An 18173-nucleotide genomic window follows, 5' to 3' on the forward strand; every position below is an offset into this window, starting at 1 on the left:
CTTAGCAGCCTTCTAACCGCTACGAGTTTCCAGGTCTGTACCTCCATTGATCGAATTTGTGTCCTCCGCCACTTGCCTAAACAGGACTCCAGAAAATCTACGGAGTAGCGCCGTTCTGCTGGATGTTTCATCATCTCCCCAAATCTCTACTTAGAATGCTTCAGGCCGGCCTCCCTCTTCCCTTGCCAACTCTCCGACTTGCTTCCTCGCTCTTCGCCGCTATAACCCCTGTATTTGTGTCTTTCTGAAGGAAGATCTGAGATACTCGCACCTCACGAGCTTTCGGATTTGTCCCCTTGTACCCATAACCGCTTGTCTTGCTCCTCCGGCTCCGTTCCGACCTTCTTTTCTTACCTTGACTTTCCTGGGGGAGAGCCAACGGCTTTGGACGTCTTGCGCGCAACGGCCCTACAGAGCGAAAGACATCTCGGCGTCAGTCATCGTGTACGGATGATTTCTTGCGCTTGTACCGTCCTTCGTTTCTCTTTTTGAACTTTTGCACATTGCAAATAGAGGTACGTACGCCAACCAGTGCGTGTTTCAATGCCATCAATTTCGTCCCGCTGGTCGTTCATGTCCCTTTCCTTTTGGATTTCCCACCGTTGTTGTCGATAGATGCTTGTCCAAGGCTGCGGGCACAAGACGTCGCATCCACCAACCTCATCCTTCCCTCTTTCCTTGGCCTTTCTTCGCTTCCCCAGAGGATAATTTTGGCCGAAGCATGTCGAAGCGAGAACGCAAGGTTTCAGCGGCTTTCTGGCGCCGCTGGCTTTCCTTGCTGCTCTCACATGCCCTCTTGGCTCGATGGGGGCGGCCGACATTGAGTCCTTGGTGCTTCGTACAACCAGGACACTATCGTCGGAATGCGGGTGAAGAGGAGCACCAGCACGAGCACAAGCACGTTCTGCCAGCCAGCCATTCAGCTCGAGCAAACGCTGGCCAGGCAGTGACATTGGCCATGGACGCCTCCCTGCCCTTGGCACCGGCGTTGAGCGCTGCGTCTAGCTTGTGGCTTTAGCTGTAAGCTTTGGCTACTGGATTTTGGCTCTGGCCCTGGCCATCCGCTCCTCTGGCTTGCACCTCGCTTCACCTCGCTTCACCTCGCCATCGCCATCCGCCAAACCCGAAGCCGAACCAACATCAGCTTGATGATGCTGAGCTGGCAGCCAGGCGATGACGACTTGGCCTCCGCGAGTCTCTGATCGTCCTGCAGCACGACGTGTGGGAACCGGACGCTGGACGCTGGACGCTGGACGCACGCCAAAAAGACCCCTGCCGGGCGCGCTGGCCCCAGTCCAGCCCAGCCCAGGCCATCTGGGCATCCACCGGCTCATCCTTGTCCTGGCTGCAACACCGAGCATCTTGTCTCGTCAACTGTCCAATCCCTTGACCCTATCCCACCCCGCCTCCTCCAGCGTCGCCGGCTTGTGCCTGGCCCTAACCTCGTCGTCCACAACGACAAGCTGTGCTGACTTTTGCCCGTCTGCTTCATGTCTGCAGTGATATAACAGACCCCGTCCCGAGCGCAGCCAATTCGGCCTGTACGAGTCCTGTTCGTCCCTCGTTCCCCCGACGCCCCAACCATGGAGGACATGCGCTTCCGCCCTCAGCAGCCGCCGAGGAACGAACCATCCATCAACCCGCTTGTCTCACCTCCTCGCGGCGCCGCTCTCATCCCTCAGCAACAGCCTGCGAATCATGATCTGCGCTCCTCCTTGCCTCGCCGCTTCACGACCGACTCGGGGCTCCTGCAGACACTGTCTTCCATCAACTCCCTGGCGTCCTCGTCCCGTGTCATCGACGCCTCTCAAGACTATAATAATGTGAGTTGCAGGCGCTTTGGCTTAGGACAGCCTTGGTCCACCGCTGCTCGCTGCGTAGACCCAGCTTTGGTTTGTCTTGTTTACGTGCGACAATGGCTGACTCTCCGGCGCAGGCATCGGTGCAGGCATTACACAAGGTCCAATTGGTAGGTAGCCCCCTTGCCTGCGAGATCGATGGCTTTCAAGCGCGACAGCTTCCCGCCCACGGCCGCTGCCGTCGGGGTTGGGCGCTGTTCAAAGCTTGACAGGAATCGGGAGAGTTGGAATCGCGAGCTCGGCTGACTCTGCTCTTTCCACTTTCTAGATAGAGAAGAAGAAACAAGAATATGAGAGGATCCGAGAACAGAGGCGGCGATTCGAAGTCGAGATGCAAAAACTGGACCAGCAACAGCGACGAGAGGCTCTCGAACTGGCGCAGATGGAAGAAGAGGTAAACAGATTTGCTGGGCATCAATCCGAGCCGACCACGCCTCCAGAGTACCGAAACACCAATACCAACAACGGCTTTCCTGGCATCTTCTCGCGACCAAACCGCTACTCGACCTCGAGCCTGACCTCTCCGCCAGACTTGTCCAACAGACCATCTCGCTCTGGATCGCTTCTGACCTCCCCCCCTGGCACGGGTGCGTTCCAGCAGCGATTCGGATTCGACGACCACCAGATGCCATCACGATCCGTCCCTACCACGCGACGCAACAGCGATGACGATGACAAGGAAGAGGCTGTTCGCCAAGACCCGAGCAGCCACAGATCGACCAACTCGTAAGTAGACAGACAAAAAGCCTTGCTCGATACCCATTTCCTCAATCTCTGCATACTTCGATAAGCGCGTAATTGCTTGGTCCCGGAGTTGTATTGGTAGGAGGTGTTGGTGCACCTCGACTCCTGTATGAGCTGCCTTGCAGGAGCACGGAGTGCAGACACGCGGCTGATTCTCTCACGATATGCTACTATGGCTTAGCATCAGGAATGATGCCCGTGATGCAGCTCCAGCACCGAGCAACACTGCTTGCGTGCGCACACGGCTCCCACTGCCCGCTTGCAACCCCAGCTGCCACAACTTTGTTCGCGTCTCGACTTGCCTCGAGCTGGAGATCTTCCTTACATCTGCTGACCATCCCTTGATCATAGAAGAACAAACAGATATTCGATGCCCGTCACCCGGACAAGGAATGGATTTTACGACCTGAACCTTGATCAGACCAACACTGCACGTTTCTTGTTTGGCGAAGACGAAACCAACCATCTATCTGGAGGACACCCACCTGACGACAGCTTCCCCACGCTTGTTCGCCGTGACGATCAGATTGTAAGCCTCGCTTCACCTTTTCTTTTCTCGCTCCGTTCTTCGTTCCCAATGCTTTGGATGTGAGACAAGAGTTGAACCTCAGTGTGGATGGCCGGTTTCCCATGTCTTTCTTTGTATGGCAAATTTTGAGGTTGCCGTGATCGGACAACGGCCGCTTGGCAGCTGGCAGCTGGCAGTGCTCCCCTTTGCCTCGCTTCACCCAGCTGGCCACCGACTGGCGTTTGCATTTCTCCTCTTCAATTTGATTTCCTTTCTTTCCCTTCCTTCTCTTTCTTTCCCCTCTTTCTCTTCTTTTCCCTACCACTGCTCTACTTTGCATCCCTACATCCACCCTCCGTATTCTTGCACTGCACATGTAATACCGGCCTGGCTCTCCTTCTCAGTGGATTCTCGACCTTGCTAATCTTGCTGCTTCTCTCTCTTAGCTGTCGGCGTCTTCAGCAGCTCTTGATCTTGCTCTGTCACCCTCGCCTAATCCTGAGGCGCGGGCGTCACACAACTGGAGAACGAGCGTAAACCGGCATCGCACTCAACACAGCATGTCGGCCATCAACGGCCTTTCAACCAGCCAGACTGGCGACGCGGGCAACATTGGAGCTCGCGCCACCTCTCTTCGCCATTCTCTTGATCATGCGAACGAGGTCTCTGGTGCTCCTCAAGCGATTCACGCGCCGCCCAAGCTCCAGAGTTCCTATTCTGCCAACGACATCCCCACGGTCAAAAATTCTGGAGGTGCCTCGATGATGAACGCCATTGCCAATAACCATGCCCAGCAGCATTTCCATAACCACAATGCGAGCATCGGCCGCATTCCTGCTGGTGCCATGCCAATCAGGCATGCTCGCGAGCTGTCCAACGACAACGGCGTCAACGCCAGTCGTGAGCAGGCCGCTGTCTATCCGTCCATCAACTCAGCCCTCCAGGCAAGCGCTGCTCCCTTCGGGCCAACCATGACAACCGCGGCTCCTCTCGCAACGCCGCACACCGCTGCGCCGATGGCCTCTCCCGGCAGTTCAGCATCGGCATCAAGCTCGCATGTCGCCAGCTTCTACCGCTACACCCCCTCAAGCGCCACGTCTTCTTCGTCGTATGGGGGCAATGCGCTCTCTGCCGGGATGCAGCAGTTGAACATCAACGGCGCTGGTAACGGAAATGCCTACTCTCCACAGAGTTACTCTCCATACGGCAATGTGCCTTACTCTCCCCCGAGCGGTCAGCACCGCGATAGCCAGGCTCGAGTTATCCAGCATCGCCGACAACTGGACAGTGAAGGTGAGTGTAGGAGCGCCAAGGACTCCATCCCCTCTACTCAAGCTCATCATTCTAATGCCCTCTTTATAGCCATGTCTCGGTACCAAAACATGCCGTTGGAGTCTTTCCGAGGCCAGATTTACGAACTGTGCAAAGACCAACATGGCTGCCGCTATCTCCAGAAGAAGCTGGAGGAACGCGATAGTGATCAAGTTCACATGATTTGGCTCGAGACCAATCAGCATGTCATCGAGCTCATGACGGATCCGTTTGGTAATTATTTGTGCCAAAAGCTCCTCGAGTTCTGCAATGACGATGAGAGAACTGTCTTGATCCAGAACGCGTCTCAAGACATGGTGCGCATCGCCCTGAACCAACACGGTACAAGGGCCCTCCAAAAGATGATTGAGCAAGTCAGCACTCCTCAGCAAGTCCACCTCATCATCGAAGCCCTTCGCTACCGAGTTGTCCAGCTCATCCAAGATCTCAACGGCAACCACGTCATCCAAAAGTGCCTCAACAAGCTTACCGCCTCTGATGCTCAGTTCATCTTTGATGCTGTTGGCGAGAAGTGTGTCGAGGTCGGAACTCACAGACACGGCTGCTGTGTGCTGCAGCGTTGCATCGACCACGCCACTGGCGATCAGAAACTCTGGCTGATCCAATGCATCACCAAGGACGCGCGCATCCTCGTGCAGGATCCATTTGGCAACTACGTTGTCCAGTACATCATTGACCTCCACGAGCCCACCTTCACCGAGCCCATTGTCGCCTCGTTCGAGGGCTGCATCAGCATGCTCTCTCGTCACAAGTTTAGCTCCAACGTGATTGAAAAATGCCTGCGCTGCGCTCAGCCTCCCTCCAAGGACATGATCGTCTCGGAGATACTCGGGGACATTGAGGGATGCCTCCAAGATTCGTTTGCAAACTACGTTGTCCAGACGGCCCTTGACTTCTCTACTCCCCAGCTGAAGCACCGCCTTGTGGAGGCTATTCGCCCCGTCCTCCCCAAGATTCGCACAACTCCTTATGGACGCCGGATCCAAGCCAAGATTGCCGCCTATGACAATCGCGGAAGTGCTGCCTCGAGCGGACAAGCCACGCCGGCCGACAACACGCAGGGACAGATCCCACTGCGACCGAGCCACAGCCGAGGGCTCTCTGGCACTCCGGTGCTTCCTCCGGTGCTGCCTCCTGTGCTACCTACGAGCGTCGGCAGTGTCAATGGGGCAGCTCATGGTGCCGGAAGCCAGGGCATGCGCCAGCAGGCACCGCCTCCTTTCTCCGGAAACACCACGATGTCGATGCCGCCCTCTTCTGCAGCTTCCGGCCCAAGTGGCCTCATTCAACCTCCCCAGTACAATCCGATGGACGACGGTGAGGCACGCTGGAGACCCCCTTACTAAAAGTTCTCACTTCAACGCAACGGATCGCCTGTATTATGACCCTCGGCGCCTGTGCTCTTGTACCCCTAATTTTTCCCTTCTCGCATTCGATCTATTTCTTCATGGCCATTCAATGCAATACGACTTCATGCGGCACGGCGATGATGGTTACACTATTTCCATTTTCTTTTCACCTTTTCCTTAGAGTTCGAGCGCGATATTTTCCTCAGAATCGGTCTGCTCAGGGTCTGAGCAACATCATTGGCGAGAGATTGCGTTGTGGTGTATAATACGAACCAAGCAAGAAAAAGCCAGAAAAAAAAATTCGTCACGATGGGCCTCAAGTGGTCTCTTCACCTGGTGGTCGAAGCTGCTGTGAGCTGAGAGCAAATCCAGGCGACCTTCTAGCCTCGATCATGGCCTGTATCTATACTTGGACCGTCGCCATTTTACTTTGGTCGGCGTCCAATGTATTCTTCAACTCTTCTCTTCTGATCTTCGATTCTTCTCTTGTCTTCTGATGTGCTTCATTTCTTCCCTATTTTCCCCTTTGGTACACAGTTCTACGGTCAGGAATGGCCCTTTATCACGACAGTCAAGCCGTTTACGCACACATGTCTTGGAATCCTGAACGCCGCACGTGGAATTCAGCAAGGTCCTTAAAGAGATCTGTAACTTGCCAATCCAGTTGAGGCAGGCAGCCGAACGCAAGATGGAGTCTATAAGCTGGGAGCTTCACGGAGGCCGCAGATGGAGAAAACGCAAATTCCACGACAAAGTGGTTGGGTCTTGGTGCGAATTCAACTGGCAATGTTGCGAATGGGTAGAACTGGGTAGCTGGATATTTCCTGTTTCCTCTTGACTTTTCTCACTACTTCTGCGTTTTCTTTTTCTTTTCCATTTTCTTTTCGGACCAGAACAACTGCGGGTTGGGGCTTGTATGATGTTAAGGGAGAAGGCACACGACCACCTGGGACTTTGGGAGCCATAGGTTAAGCTCTCTCTGATGAGGCAGGCGAATCAGCAGTTTTCTTCTAGGTTGGACGGTCTGTGTGGTTTCGGGCTTGTTTTTGCCCTGGCAGGGGGAGGTCTTAGAGGATAGGGGATGGGTTCGAGCTTTCTGAACTTGTACTTAGATAAGACTTCTTTTGCTCTCTTTTCCTTCTTTCTCTATAGTAAAATGATGCCGGAGTTGAGACTGATTCTGACGGTCTCTATCATAAGTTTTAATGCCTTTGCGCCGTGATTACAATAATAACTTTCCCTGTTATTGCGTGTGGATGACCTCTTATGACAAGACCCAGTCGAAGGGACACAGCTTGGTATACGAGTGACGGAAGGGGGGCACAGTCACAGAGGATATGAACGTTTGAAGAGTTCACAATCGCAATTGCTTTCTACATAAGAGAAAAAAAGAGTAAGGGAAAAAGAGATATCATCATCGCAGGTCCCGATGTGTATCATCGGAAATAAGTGTTCATGCCATTTCCATTTTGTGTAAAAACTACCAAAGAAAGCAAATCCCTTGGCCCATTTTTCGTTTTCAACTCCGCCCCTCGGCTTTCCGTTCTTCATGTTATCGTGCTGACCTCTCTTCTTCTGCAAGCATGGCTATTCCGGAAATTAAGAGGAATAACACGCCGCAGAATACCGAAAAAGAAGAGGAGGAAGAAGAGGAAGTAAAGACCTCTCTCCCCCATGGAAGCCCTCCCAGGAGAACACACAGAACGCCGCCGCCGCGCAACAACGCCTCCGGCCGCAACGCCGCCGTCAGCGCTTCCGCATCCCAGCGGAAGGCGCTTACCTGTAGCGCCACAGGGACAGGGTGTTGTGTCTCTTCCAGGTCTTTCTGCGGCCGGCGGTGGTCTTGTTGTAGCGGTGGCCCTTGTTGAGGCCGCGGGAGCGCTTGCCGGTGGAGGTGAGGCCGCGGGCCTCGCGGTGCTTGTGGACGGGGTTGACGATCCAGTTGATGCGGGGGTCGATGCGGATGGCCTTGTGGTTGGGGTCGACAAGGATGACCTCGTAGTACTTGTAGGTGGAGTCCTGGTTGACCCAGTACGAGTTGAGGACGCGCAGGTTGGCGCAGCGGCGGCCGACACGCTCCTCGGCGGTGGCCTTGAGAGAGCGCTGGTACTTGAGCTGGTTGATACCCTGGTTGGTGGGCTTGCCTGTTGATCGCGATTCATGTCAGTATTCTGTGCAGCGAGAAACAACAGATGCGGGAGGGGAGGAAAAACGTACCATAGGTGGCACCCTTAGGGGCAGGGCGCTTGCGGCCACCACGGCGGACACGCACGCGGTAGATAACGTAGCCCTGCTTGGCCTTGTAGCCGAGGCGGCGAGCCTTGTCGGGGCGCGAAGGGCGGGAGGCGCGGTGGATAACGTTCAGTTGACGGTACTATATTGATGCACTCTCAGCATATGTTCAACGAGTGTATAGCAAAGACAAGGGGGGTTCAATGGGCTGGGAGTGTAGACGTGTTGGCAGCGAGGAGGGTGAGAAGAAAGCTCTCGTCTTAGTTTCCCGTTCTCTTCCGTCTCTCTCTTATTGTCGTTCATCGCCGTTTGACGGCAACGAACCAATCGTGCAAAATTTTTCAGTTTCCGGAAAAATTCTGCAGACGTAATCCATCGTGAAGACGGAGGCCGACAAGAGAGAGAGAGTAAAGAGAGAAGCAGAGAATCTTCAAGACTTCGAGTTGTTCTTCCCGAAACCACCTCGAGACCTCAATCCTAGTCCCAGCCCACCCCCTCGTCCACAGAGAACGTTTTTTTGGTATATCGTTCGTCTCGGGAGTTTGTGTGCCCGTAGCTATTCGCATTGGTGGTGGCAACGTACTTCCCAGCAGCGCACGCGCAGAAGGAAGCGGACCAGGTCGGACTGCTTCTTCTTCTGGAGCTCTTCGACATACTTGAGGGCACCCATTTTGGCTGTTGCGGCGATGACGACGAGGTCAAATGTTAGCTTTGCGTGCTCGCTCCCTTCTCAATGGCAGAAGAGAAGAAGAAGGAAAGGAATTGATGGTTGCTATAGGACGAGGAAGGAAGAAGACGTACCGGCTTGAGGTCAGATATTATCCTGCCGAGGGTGAGTTGAAGGTGGTTTGATCGTGAGGGAGGGATGTCGAAATTTCGGAGGAGGCTGCAAAACCGAAAAGCGACTCGTGAAAATTCCAAGGGCCTGTTTGTGGGTTAAGCGATGCGCTAGACCGTTTGTAGTGCTAGCGGGCTAGGACTTGCCCCTCAGAGCCCTCGTGTGCGATTTGAGGTGGTGAATTGCTGAGTCATCAAGGTGAGGGTGCGTGCGTGCGAGCTCACCGGAGATGATCCACAAGGTGAAAGCTAGAGGGCTTGCAGTTTTCTCCGAGCTAAGGTCGACACCTGCTGGAGCAATCACTGCAGGCAAACTTGGGGTATATTGATCTTGATGAGTCTAGATCATGACAAAAGCTTGGTAATTCCCGCAAACGCCCGGACAGTCTCTCGTGCCGTCGATCCCCAAGTGTCCTCGGCTGCTGGCATGCCACCTTGCAGCCACCTCCAAGCGGCCTGCTCGACCTCACTGCCAGAGCCTGGTGATGCGCGCAAAGGACTTGCGTACTCTCCGGCAATCACAACGCTGTTGAGCATCTGGATAGCAACTTCCATTGCCTTTTTGTCCACCTTTGCCACATCTTGTGCATCTTGAGCCCACTGCTGGCCCTCGGTAGGCTTCCTGATGTTGATGGAGCTCTTGTTGACAGTGTCGAATTCGTCCATCAACTCTCGCAAGTGCTTTATATGTCCACGTACACTCTCATAAACCACGCACCGTGTATCAGCTCCCTTGTTGAATCCAAGGTCGCCACCATCTTTGAGAATCGCATCGACCTTGGCGCTGAACACACTGCCTCTAGCAGTGCCAGATCCCTTCTGTGACCTTTGACATGATCAACCATTAGCATCAAAGGACACTCAAGGCAACGGCAATACCAGGATATGAAAGAAAGAAGGAATCACCCAATGTCATCCGATCTTTCCAGCATACGGAGCAACTCGTCTGCTTGTTTGTGTATCTCCCTCTTCGCCGCAGCAGCGGAAGGCTTTGTCTGCTTCTTTCCACCTGCAGTTGTACCACTCCTTCAAAGTAATTGTTAGAATCAATGCAATCGCCACACATCAGATCACAGGTCTGTCTTACTTGGCGCCCGTCCGCCCTTTCTTCAAAGCCCCTGTATCGCTCTTCGACGACTGTTCCTGGGCGGCTTTGGGCTTTCTCTTGGTCGTCCGAGCCGTCTTGCTCGCAGGCTTGGCGACTTGCTCCGTACCTGCTTCCTCTATACTCGTAGATATAGCATATTAGCTAGGCAGTTTCAGGCGCACAAAAATTGCACATCGTACTAGGATTCGCAGACTTACCGTCCTCTGACGTTTTTCTTTTGCGGGTTCTCGCTGGCATGTTTGAGGCGAAACAGTGAACCGTATACTAAAGTAATGAGAAATGCTGTTCAATGTGCTGTATACAGAGAGTTCGCAGGCAGAATGAAGCGGCACATCATTATAGAAGAAGAGATTCGACCGCGAGATTTGCAGTTCACGGATTATCGAGGAAGGGAGCCTGCGTCGTGCCTTCCTCCAGCCGAGGACTTGCCCAGCAAGACAAGCATGACGACATAAGGTACCCTGTACCGACAACGCACGTAGTGCAGTGTTCGAATTGAATACAGCACCGAGGTCAATGGTTTTGCTGCAGCTCTTGAAAACAGCGTTCTGTAAGTTGCCTAAGCAAGTAAACCTGTGTAGAGAACGATGATTAGATTTGTGCTCACGGAGCGCCTTCTCATTGCCTTCATGCATTTCTACGCTTCTGCCGCCAAGCGGTCAAAGACGGCCTCAGAGCTCTACGGCAACACATTCAGAACCTCGCGTCACCTTAAAGGGCAGTCAATCATAAAGTCAATAGCAAAATCATATTTTCTTTAAAGTAAGAATTCCCACATGAATAAGCACAGACTATTGCATTCCAAATTCTGTATAAAAGACCTAATAGCGGAAGAAACATACTGCCGTTCGTCGTAAAGACTAGACATAAGAAAGAACATGAATAGAAGATAAAATTCACAAAAAGGTCTTTCTTGTCGTACATGGCATTAGCCATACCCAATCCGTTTTCCTTTTTTGAATAGTGTATTAGTTACAGGCATGCATGCGTAAAACTTAAAAATCTCTGTCTATAATTTCTCAGCCAAGGGGGAAGCGAAAGCAAAACCATACCCGTTTCCCCATTTCTTTCGATCTCGCATGCCCAGTAGCCAAACCCCTTATCCGTACCAGAGTCAAAGAGGGTTGATATGTGTATATATGTATGTATATAGAAAAAAAAAAGAAAAGTGATGTTCAAGAGGTAACGACAGTCGCGGGAGAGGCCTCGCGGAGAAGGGCCCCTCTACTCAATACCAACTTTGTTCCGCCCCCTGTGGTGTACACATTGAGCACCGCCGTTGCCGGAGGAGAAAGTAAGACTTGTGAAGAATAGGCCAGGCGTGTTGCAAAAAAGAAATGTTTTGTCTTCTTTTGTTCTTTCATTATCGTTCAATATCCTTTAGAAGTTGTAGCAATCGGCGCGCCCCAAAAAAGAAACCCAAAAAGAGAAACGAATGTTGTAGTCTAATCGTGCGATCATTCGTCCAAGTTCTGCCGTCCAATATTCAGTGAGTGTTGAGAGAAAGGCCCTGGAAAGAAGCCGTCCAGTCGTTGGGGGGAGACATGGCAGTCACGCCTTGAGAGTGAGGGCCGGGAGACGGCATGGTTTGGGAGGTCGGAAATCGTTGGCGGATGGAGTGCAAATCGCCCGACTGGGGGAATCCACCAGTGCCGGCAAAGGGATCGACACCCTGGTTGATGCCCAAGGTGTATCCACCATTCATCCGTGCATTTCCAAAGGCACCAGCAGTTCCATACGCGTAGTTGGAGGGCGGGAAACCGGTGGCCGGAGGCCCCTGTCGATCCGCAGCCATCTGGGGCTGGGCATAGCCGGATCGCATTCCTCGTACTTGGGCCGCCCCGGCAAAGGCCTGCGACTGCTGTTCTTGCTGCGAGGTCTGGTTCTGGCGGCGGTCATTGGCATTGGCACCGCGACCAACGCCAACGGCACCTGGTCCAACCCCGCTCGGTGCCTGGATCCCCAGAGTAGGACTCGCAAAAGAAGCCGGGTTGATAGCAGACATCCAGATGCGCGTTTTGTAGATCTTGAAAAGGTCCGTGACGAGGGAGTTGAAGTTAATGTAGGAGTCGGCGAAGTAGTAAAAGGTCAACTTCTTCCAGTCCCTAGAGATTCGGTCAGTCAATATGCCATCACCTCGCCATAGACACGAGGTAAAACTTACATTTGGAACTCAGCGTCGAGAATCTCCATGTTAAGGCCATGCTCTTTGACCTTCTGCATGCACACTCGCTTCGCCTTGGCCTCCTGGCCTTCTTTGTCCCTGAGGGAGTGAATTTCGTGATTCTGAGCAAGCCGCTTGATGAGCTTGGGTCGAAGCTCGCCAGCGCTTGGCTCTTGCATGTGATGTTGATTCGGTGGTCCCATCCCGCCAATCGCGCTACCTTGAAGGCCATTGGACGAAGCCAGGAGACCTGCCCCTGAGCCTTCTTGGGCAGCCGCGGCGTTTTGAGAATACATCATCAGCCACTTGTATTGCTCCTCTGCATAATGCTCCTTGAGCTCCTTGGCCGTCTGCCAATCGACGTTGTCGCGTGCGACAGTGCCCAAGTCAGTGCCCCGATCAGCCTCTACAATGACCAGGTCACCAGGCTTGACAGTAAGCCCGGTTCCCTCCTGAATGTAAAACACATCTGCCCTGGCGCACTTGAAAAGGACGACATGCAAAAGCTGATTGTGTCTCGGCTGCCCCACGCTGTACACGTTACGATGGGGGGATGGCGGCCGATTGGCGAACTGGTTGTGCATGCCATACTGGGACATGTAGGGGTTGCCGAATGCAGAAGGAATAGAGCCTGCCATGTTGCCACCTCCGGGAAAGAAGTTGGCTGCAATAGATCTGTCAGTAGCGGCGCGATACCGTCTGATTGCTTCTGCTTGTAACCTACCGTTATTCGCACCTCCAAAGGCGGCGTTGTCCGAATAGCTCCCCGGGTAGCCTTGATTGAGCTGATTGTCAGGGTTGGGGGCCTCCAACGTGGCGACCGAATCGGCAATGGAGCTGATGGAGCCCTGTCGGGTAGGCATGTTGGCAAAGGAGTGTCGCCTGCTTTGAGAAAAGTCGTTGGCAAAATAGCTGGGGGAGCTGGACCAAAGAGCCTTCTTCAGTGTGGGCACCCCCTTCTGCGCGTCATAGCCCATGGGGTTGCGATATGGGCCTGCGGTACCAAACTCGCTCATTCGCCTCTCGGTCGCCCGTCTGGCGATAGCTTCGCCGTCATTCGACTCGTCGAGCTCATCGATGGCGTAGTCTTCCTCGGGAACGAACTCTCGAAGAGGGTATCCGTTGCCATGGTAGGATCCAGGAGCACCTCGCTGGCGAAGGCGGCTGCCATACTGATGCTGCTGTTGTTGCTGCCTGAGCATGGCATTCTCCCGTGCAAGCATCTCAATCGTCTTGGACTCGGCACTCTGGTGGAACGAGCCCTGGAGCGACTCCGACGACTCCTCGTCGTCGTCATCCTCCACCTCCTTGACCTTTCCGAGCATGGTCCCGTCACTGGCCATCTCACTGAGCATGCTAGGCCGAGAGGGTCGGTGCTGGAGAGTAGGATAGCGGGCTCGGCCGAGGAGCGTCGAAGAGCTCATTCCAGAGCCCGGTGACGTCTCAGGATCCAGCTGTCCAGCGGAATACGATTGCGAGCGGTAGGTCTTCGGAGTGGGGTGGAGCGGGATGGGAAAGGGAATCTGCGAGTTGGTGCCCGGCTCTCGGGAGGCCGAGGTAGTGGGAGTAAGACCAGGATCTGGGCCAAAGAAGGAGTTGTTTCCAGCTCCGGGGGGCACCGTCGAGGTGGGAGACGGAAGAACTTCACTGAGTCTCGCTGGGGGGTCTTTGCGATCGTTATTCCAGATGCCAGTCCCCCATGGGAAGTTTGACCCTGGGCCGCGGCCCATGACTGATGTAGTGGAATGAGATCCCCAAGCTCCCGCCCCCGTTTCGATGGAGGGAGTGCTGGGGTGGGATGTGGTGGGAGACATGGAATTGCTCGCGAAGGATCCCTTCCGAGGTCGGCTGAGGGGTGCAGATGTATCGTTCAGCCAAGAGGCCCGGCGAACCGGCTTCACGGGCTGTGCCAGGGATTGGGAGGCTTCGTGGCGATGATCGCCTTCGTCTTCGGAGCTTGCGAGCGCTTCGGAATCGGGGGTCGATGTCCTGGCATTCACCTTCTCCAGTAGCAGTGACTGGTTCGAGGGCGCCTGGTTCAGTCTCGCCGATGAGCCGTTCTTGACTGCGTTCGAACTCATGGTCGGTCTGGTCGAAAGTCGAGTCTAGAGGTGATTTCGTGTATTTCGGGTAGAGTCGCTTTTGCTCGCGTGCGTGATCCTTTCCCGAGTGGTGACTGATTCGGTATATAGATACAGAGGAGAGACGTTCCAAAGCCCAGTCGGCGATGTAGGACGAAGGGAAAGGTTCAGGGTTTCAGGCGGAGAGATTCAGCACGTGAGGTCTCTGGGCAGCGGTGCCAACTGGTAGATTGTAGATGCGAGAAGAAGGTGGTCGGAAGTATTTGAAGTTTATAGAACGGAAATAACTCTCGAGGAAGAAATTCGAAAAAGAAGGATGGAAAACTGCCAGCTTGTTAGCGCATCGGTCCAGAACGTGATAAGCCCAATCGGTGCAGGTATGGCGAGATGTCTCGAACGACGACAGCACGGAATCTCGGCGAATGATGTAATTCGAGCAACCGGCCGATGCACAAACAGGAGCGCAATGATGGGATTGTCCGCCTCAGCGAAGGCTTCAATCTGATCGACGAGGCCCTTTGCCGCCGCTTCGGTTGCCGCAAGTGCATAGAGTTGCGGGGGGGAGAGACAAGGGAGAATGGCGTCGGGACTGGTGTGATGCCAGCTGAGGCCCAAGGAGCATCTCACTTACCAGTCACAAAGTCAGGTACGGTCTATGTGGGGAATCAAATGGAAAAAGAAAGCTCTATACGGAGAGACAGAGAGGAAATAGATGGCCAGCCCGAGAGCGACTGGAAGCGGACGCGACAGGCCGATGAAGGTTTTTTGGTGGCGAATGGCGAAAGATGTGCCGGGTGTCGATGGTGTCGCGGCAGATGCTGGTCGCTCTGGTTGGGTGCGGCAGTGACGAAGTTGGGCGGTCGGTGGGAATTAGGAGAGGCCTGAAGTAGACGATGGACCCGGGAAGAGAGAGACGATATCCGAGGGTATAGCAACTTCTAAGCCGGCGCGTCTAAACCAGGACCCGAAAGAGAGAGAGAAGAGAGAAGAGAGAAGACGACAACGGAGAGTGTGAGACGGTTTGGGGGAGGGGGGCAGGGATTTGGGCTGTAAGGAGAGAGGGAACCAGACGAGATGTGCTCCGTCCTTGCACGCATCCGCAGCCGCTGGAAATGGGCGAGCGGCGGGCAGACGAAGGGGAGGCAATGGTGTTGCTAGAGCTGGAGAAGCGCCTTGTGCCAGTCGAGGCCCATGATTCTCCTGCTAGAGGCCCCGGGACTCGCCAATCCAAGCGCAGCAAAGGCTGACAACGCACGACGCCAGCGCAAGAGCCGTACTTTTTGGCAGCAGCTTCGGCAAGGCGCTGCAAGACGAAGAGGTACAGGGGCCGAGGGATCGATCGCGGGACGACTGTGCTCGGCGATGCGGGACCGATGTCTTGTCTGGGGAGATGTAAAGTGAAATGAAAGAAACAAGAGGTGAGCGGGAGATGAAAGAGGAAGAGCGTCGGGACTGTGGCAAGAGGTTAAGCTCGAGTCACTTGAGCTTCTTCTGAAGGCGTCGCGGTCTTCGTATGGCAGGTGGGGGGAAAGGTCGAGAGGTTCGCGACGAAGTTGGAAGAATGGCCGGCGCAAGCGTCGACGTTTTCAACCGGTGGAGAGACGAGCGAGAGGCCCCAGGGCAGGTCAGTGGTCAGTGGCGTGGGCGCTGTAGCTGGATGGGGGGCCGGAGTACCCCGAGGTACCCTCTGCAGCAGGTTCTCGGGGGAGGTGAGGGGGCGTCGGAGCAGCACTGGAGCAGCACTGGAGCAGCACTGGAGCCGCTGCACAGCGCTGGGCAGAGCGGGCTCTAGCGCTGAGGGGGTCCCCTGGTCGCCCGACGCACGGGGCACGCGGCGCTGGAGGAGGTACGAACCGCCAGGTACCGTCGCATTTGCGCTGCAGCACAAGGGAAGTTGCGGCAGATGCAAGGAGCCAGGAGGTTGAATGGAGATTTGACGGGGGGTGGGCAGCATGGGGCAGTTTGCAGGTGGAATTACATATCAATAGAACTGCTAAGATGATGCATCTACCTAGGAGTATTACTGGAGAGCTGCTCAGTTGTGCAAGATGCTGTTCATGAGAATGAATGCCGCGAATGGCAAGGCGTTCAATGGGACAAGGACAGAGAGAGCCGGATAACAGAGAGCAGAAGCAGATCCTGTTCCGATACGCCCACAGCTTGGAGTAGGTACAAGGCTGTACTCGCCCAAGCTGGCAGATACTTTGTACACAGCACACCAGACAGACAGTGGCATCCTCCGGCTCTTCTCAGCTCCCTTGCAAGCACTACCGCAAGCTCGAGGTTAATTCCACAGGCAGAGCGCTCCAGAAGGCCACGAGATACCTCGCCGGACCGTGTGAGCTGCAGCCAGACACTCAACTAGGCGATCCGGATAGGCTGGCCGTCGCTGGGAGGGTGGAGATGGGCTCCCCCAAAAGAGAGGGGAAGAGAGCCATGCAGGCAGACTGCAGAAAACGTCGTCTCATAATATGGAGAAGCTGGAACGACGGCCCATGATGGCGTCCGCGAGAGGCTTGCAAAGAGGAGACGGCGTCGCAATTATGCTTTTTCCCATCTCCTGTTTGCTCTTCTCTGCGTCTCTCGCCTTTCTCGCTCTTTTCCAACTTTACGGTCCACCGTATTCTGCTCTCCGCCTCTCTCCCTGTTCGCCAAAGCATGAAGGATGAGGAGGGCGCTAACACTTTTGGTACGGTACGGAGAGGCAAAGCCAACATGGAGATGGGAGGGCTAACAGGGGGGAAGTGGGTGGATGGGTGGTGGGTTCATTACGGACGGGTTGGAGGAGGGCTCTGGCACAGAACGCCCAAAAGGCACACAGAGAACTTACATGCGCCGCAGGTTGATTCTGTCGGATGATGGCGGGAGGTGGTGCCCGCGGGTAAGATCTTGAAGTCAGAGAGAGTACAAGAGGCAGAAGGCGAGGGAAGCATCTACAAGAGGCCAAATAGAAAATGTCAGCTCAGCCATCCAGAACGTCGCCGAGGGACCAACCGCAGCTGCTGACGCTGAACCTTCCTCTTTCTCTTCGTCCCCTCGCAGCGCTCCGAGCCAAGCAACAAGTGTCGAGATGACGATGGAGCCTAGGGCAGCCGATGTGGGCTGGACCAGGTGGCGGCCCGAGGTGGCCGTGGAACCGGGCCTGCACAAAAGGCTCGAAGCTGGATGGGCGCTGCATTGGATTGGAGAGAAAAGGAGAAATGGGGGAGTTTGCCCAGGCCTTAGTTTGCATCTCACGGTGAGGAGATGGGCAGCGGGATGTCGTGCATGTGGTGTGATTCGGTTCTCAGCACTTGGCTGGCCAGAAGAGGACGAGGGATTTGGGTACTCTCTCTTCTCTCGGTGGTCTCAAAGTTGTCATTGGATGCAGATTCATCAAATGCCGGACGAATGGTCCTAGAACTGAACGACATCTCGTCTGCACTGTGGCACCACCCAGGGCCCTGGACATGTCCATCAGTATCCGAGCACCCAAGGAGCATTTAGGAGGTTTTTGTGTCTCCATGCCGTATCTTGACTCTGGTCGCATGCACAAACTGGCCGCCGTTCAATTCTTTCCGCTCGTGAGATTTGTCCTGCATGTCATGTCAATTCTCATACCATACCGCCAAGGCAGGGTCGGGCAGGACAGGCATCTAGACGGCGAGCTCCACGCTAATCAATCGATTTATACGGAGTTTTGTTGCTGAATGAGGGTCCCATAGGTAGTAGTACAAGTAGGTAGTAATTGCAAAAGGGCTTCCCTGGTACGTTGTGCTTGCAAGCCATGGGCTCCCCCTGGCGCCCTGGTTTCGAGATGCCGGTGCAAAGGTGGAGAGCACGAGAGCAAACCTGTGCATGTTTGCTAGGATCTGATGAGAAGGAAGCAAAGGAAGAAGGAAAAGAGAGGAAAAGATGGGCCATGGCGATTCGTGTCACCGCATGGTATGGGTGTAAGTCGATTCGGGCCCTTGGTGGAC

General features: G+C 54.6%; 4 protein-coding genes across 4 annotated transcripts; 1 reads left to right on the plus strand and 3 right to left on the minus strand.

The window, feature by feature from the left end:
* Positions 1-1583: 1583 nt before the first annotated feature.
* Positions 1584-5789, plus strand: BBK36DRAFT_67602 (putative RNA-binding protein; the record flags this gene model as incomplete). Its single annotated transcript, XM_024898486.1, has 6 exons — positions 1584-1823; positions 2128-2585; positions 2958-3132; positions 3558-4404; positions 4474-5555; positions 5637-5789. The coding sequence occupies 6 exons, from the start codon at positions 1584-1586 to the stop codon at positions 5787-5789; spliced, it is 2955 nt and encodes a 984-aa protein (XP_024747235.1).
* Positions 5790-7329: 1540 nt separating this feature from the next.
* On the minus strand, positions 7330-8910 carry BBK36DRAFT_1132479 (60S ribosomal protein l15). The gene is made up of 5 exons (XM_024892031.1): positions 8826-8910; positions 8608-8699; positions 8010-8166; positions 7528-7936; positions 7330-7448 (listed from the first exon to the last, which is right to left on the minus strand). Exons 2-4 carry the CDS (start codon positions 8692-8694, stop codon positions 7569-7571), a joined length of 612 nt encoding a protein of 203 aa, XP_024747236.1. The 5' UTR covers positions 8695-8699; positions 8826-8910; the 3' UTR covers positions 7330-7448; positions 7528-7568.
* A 296-nt stretch (positions 8911-9206) lies between these two features.
* Positions 9207-10206, minus strand: BBK36DRAFT_1143621 (hypothetical protein; the record flags this gene model as incomplete). Its single annotated transcript, XM_024893612.1, has 3 exons — positions 9207-9687; positions 9949-10084; positions 10167-10206. 3 exons carry the CDS (start codon positions 10204-10206, stop codon positions 9207-9209), a joined length of 657 nt encoding a protein of 218 aa, XP_024747237.1.
* Positions 10207-11455: 1249 nt separating this feature from the next.
* Positions 11456-14214, minus strand: BBK36DRAFT_1125180 (hypothetical protein; the record flags this gene model as incomplete). Its single annotated transcript, XM_024891253.1, has 3 exons — positions 11456-12074; positions 12134-12808; positions 12854-14214. The coding sequence occupies 3 exons, from the start codon at positions 14212-14214 to the stop codon at positions 11456-11458; spliced, it is 2655 nt and encodes an 884-aa protein (XP_024747238.1).
* Between the last annotated feature and the right edge of the window lie 3959 nt (positions 14215-18173).

The sequence above is a fragment of the Trichoderma citrinoviride genome (assembly GCF_003025115.1).
Source record: "Trichoderma citrinoviride strain TUCIM 6016 unplaced genomic scaffold BBK36scaffold_12, whole genome shotgun sequence".
NCBI lineage: Eukaryota > Fungi > Ascomycota > Sordariomycetes > Hypocreales > Hypocreaceae > Trichoderma > Trichoderma citrinoviride.

Coding starts and splice junctions, on each gene's coding strand:
- BBK36DRAFT_1132479 (XM_024892031.1), bottom strand. CDS start 8,694: ATGGGTGCCCTCAAGTATGTCGAAGAGCTCCAGAAGAAGAAGCAGTCC. Junction 8,167..8,607: donor TGCGCGTGCGCTGCTGGGAA/GTACGTTGCCAC, acceptor GCATCAATATAG/TACCGTCAACTGAACGTTAT. Junction 7,937..8,009: donor CCCTAAGGGTGCCACCTATG/GTACGTTTTTCC, acceptor CGCGATCAACAG/GCAAGCCCACCAACCAGGGT.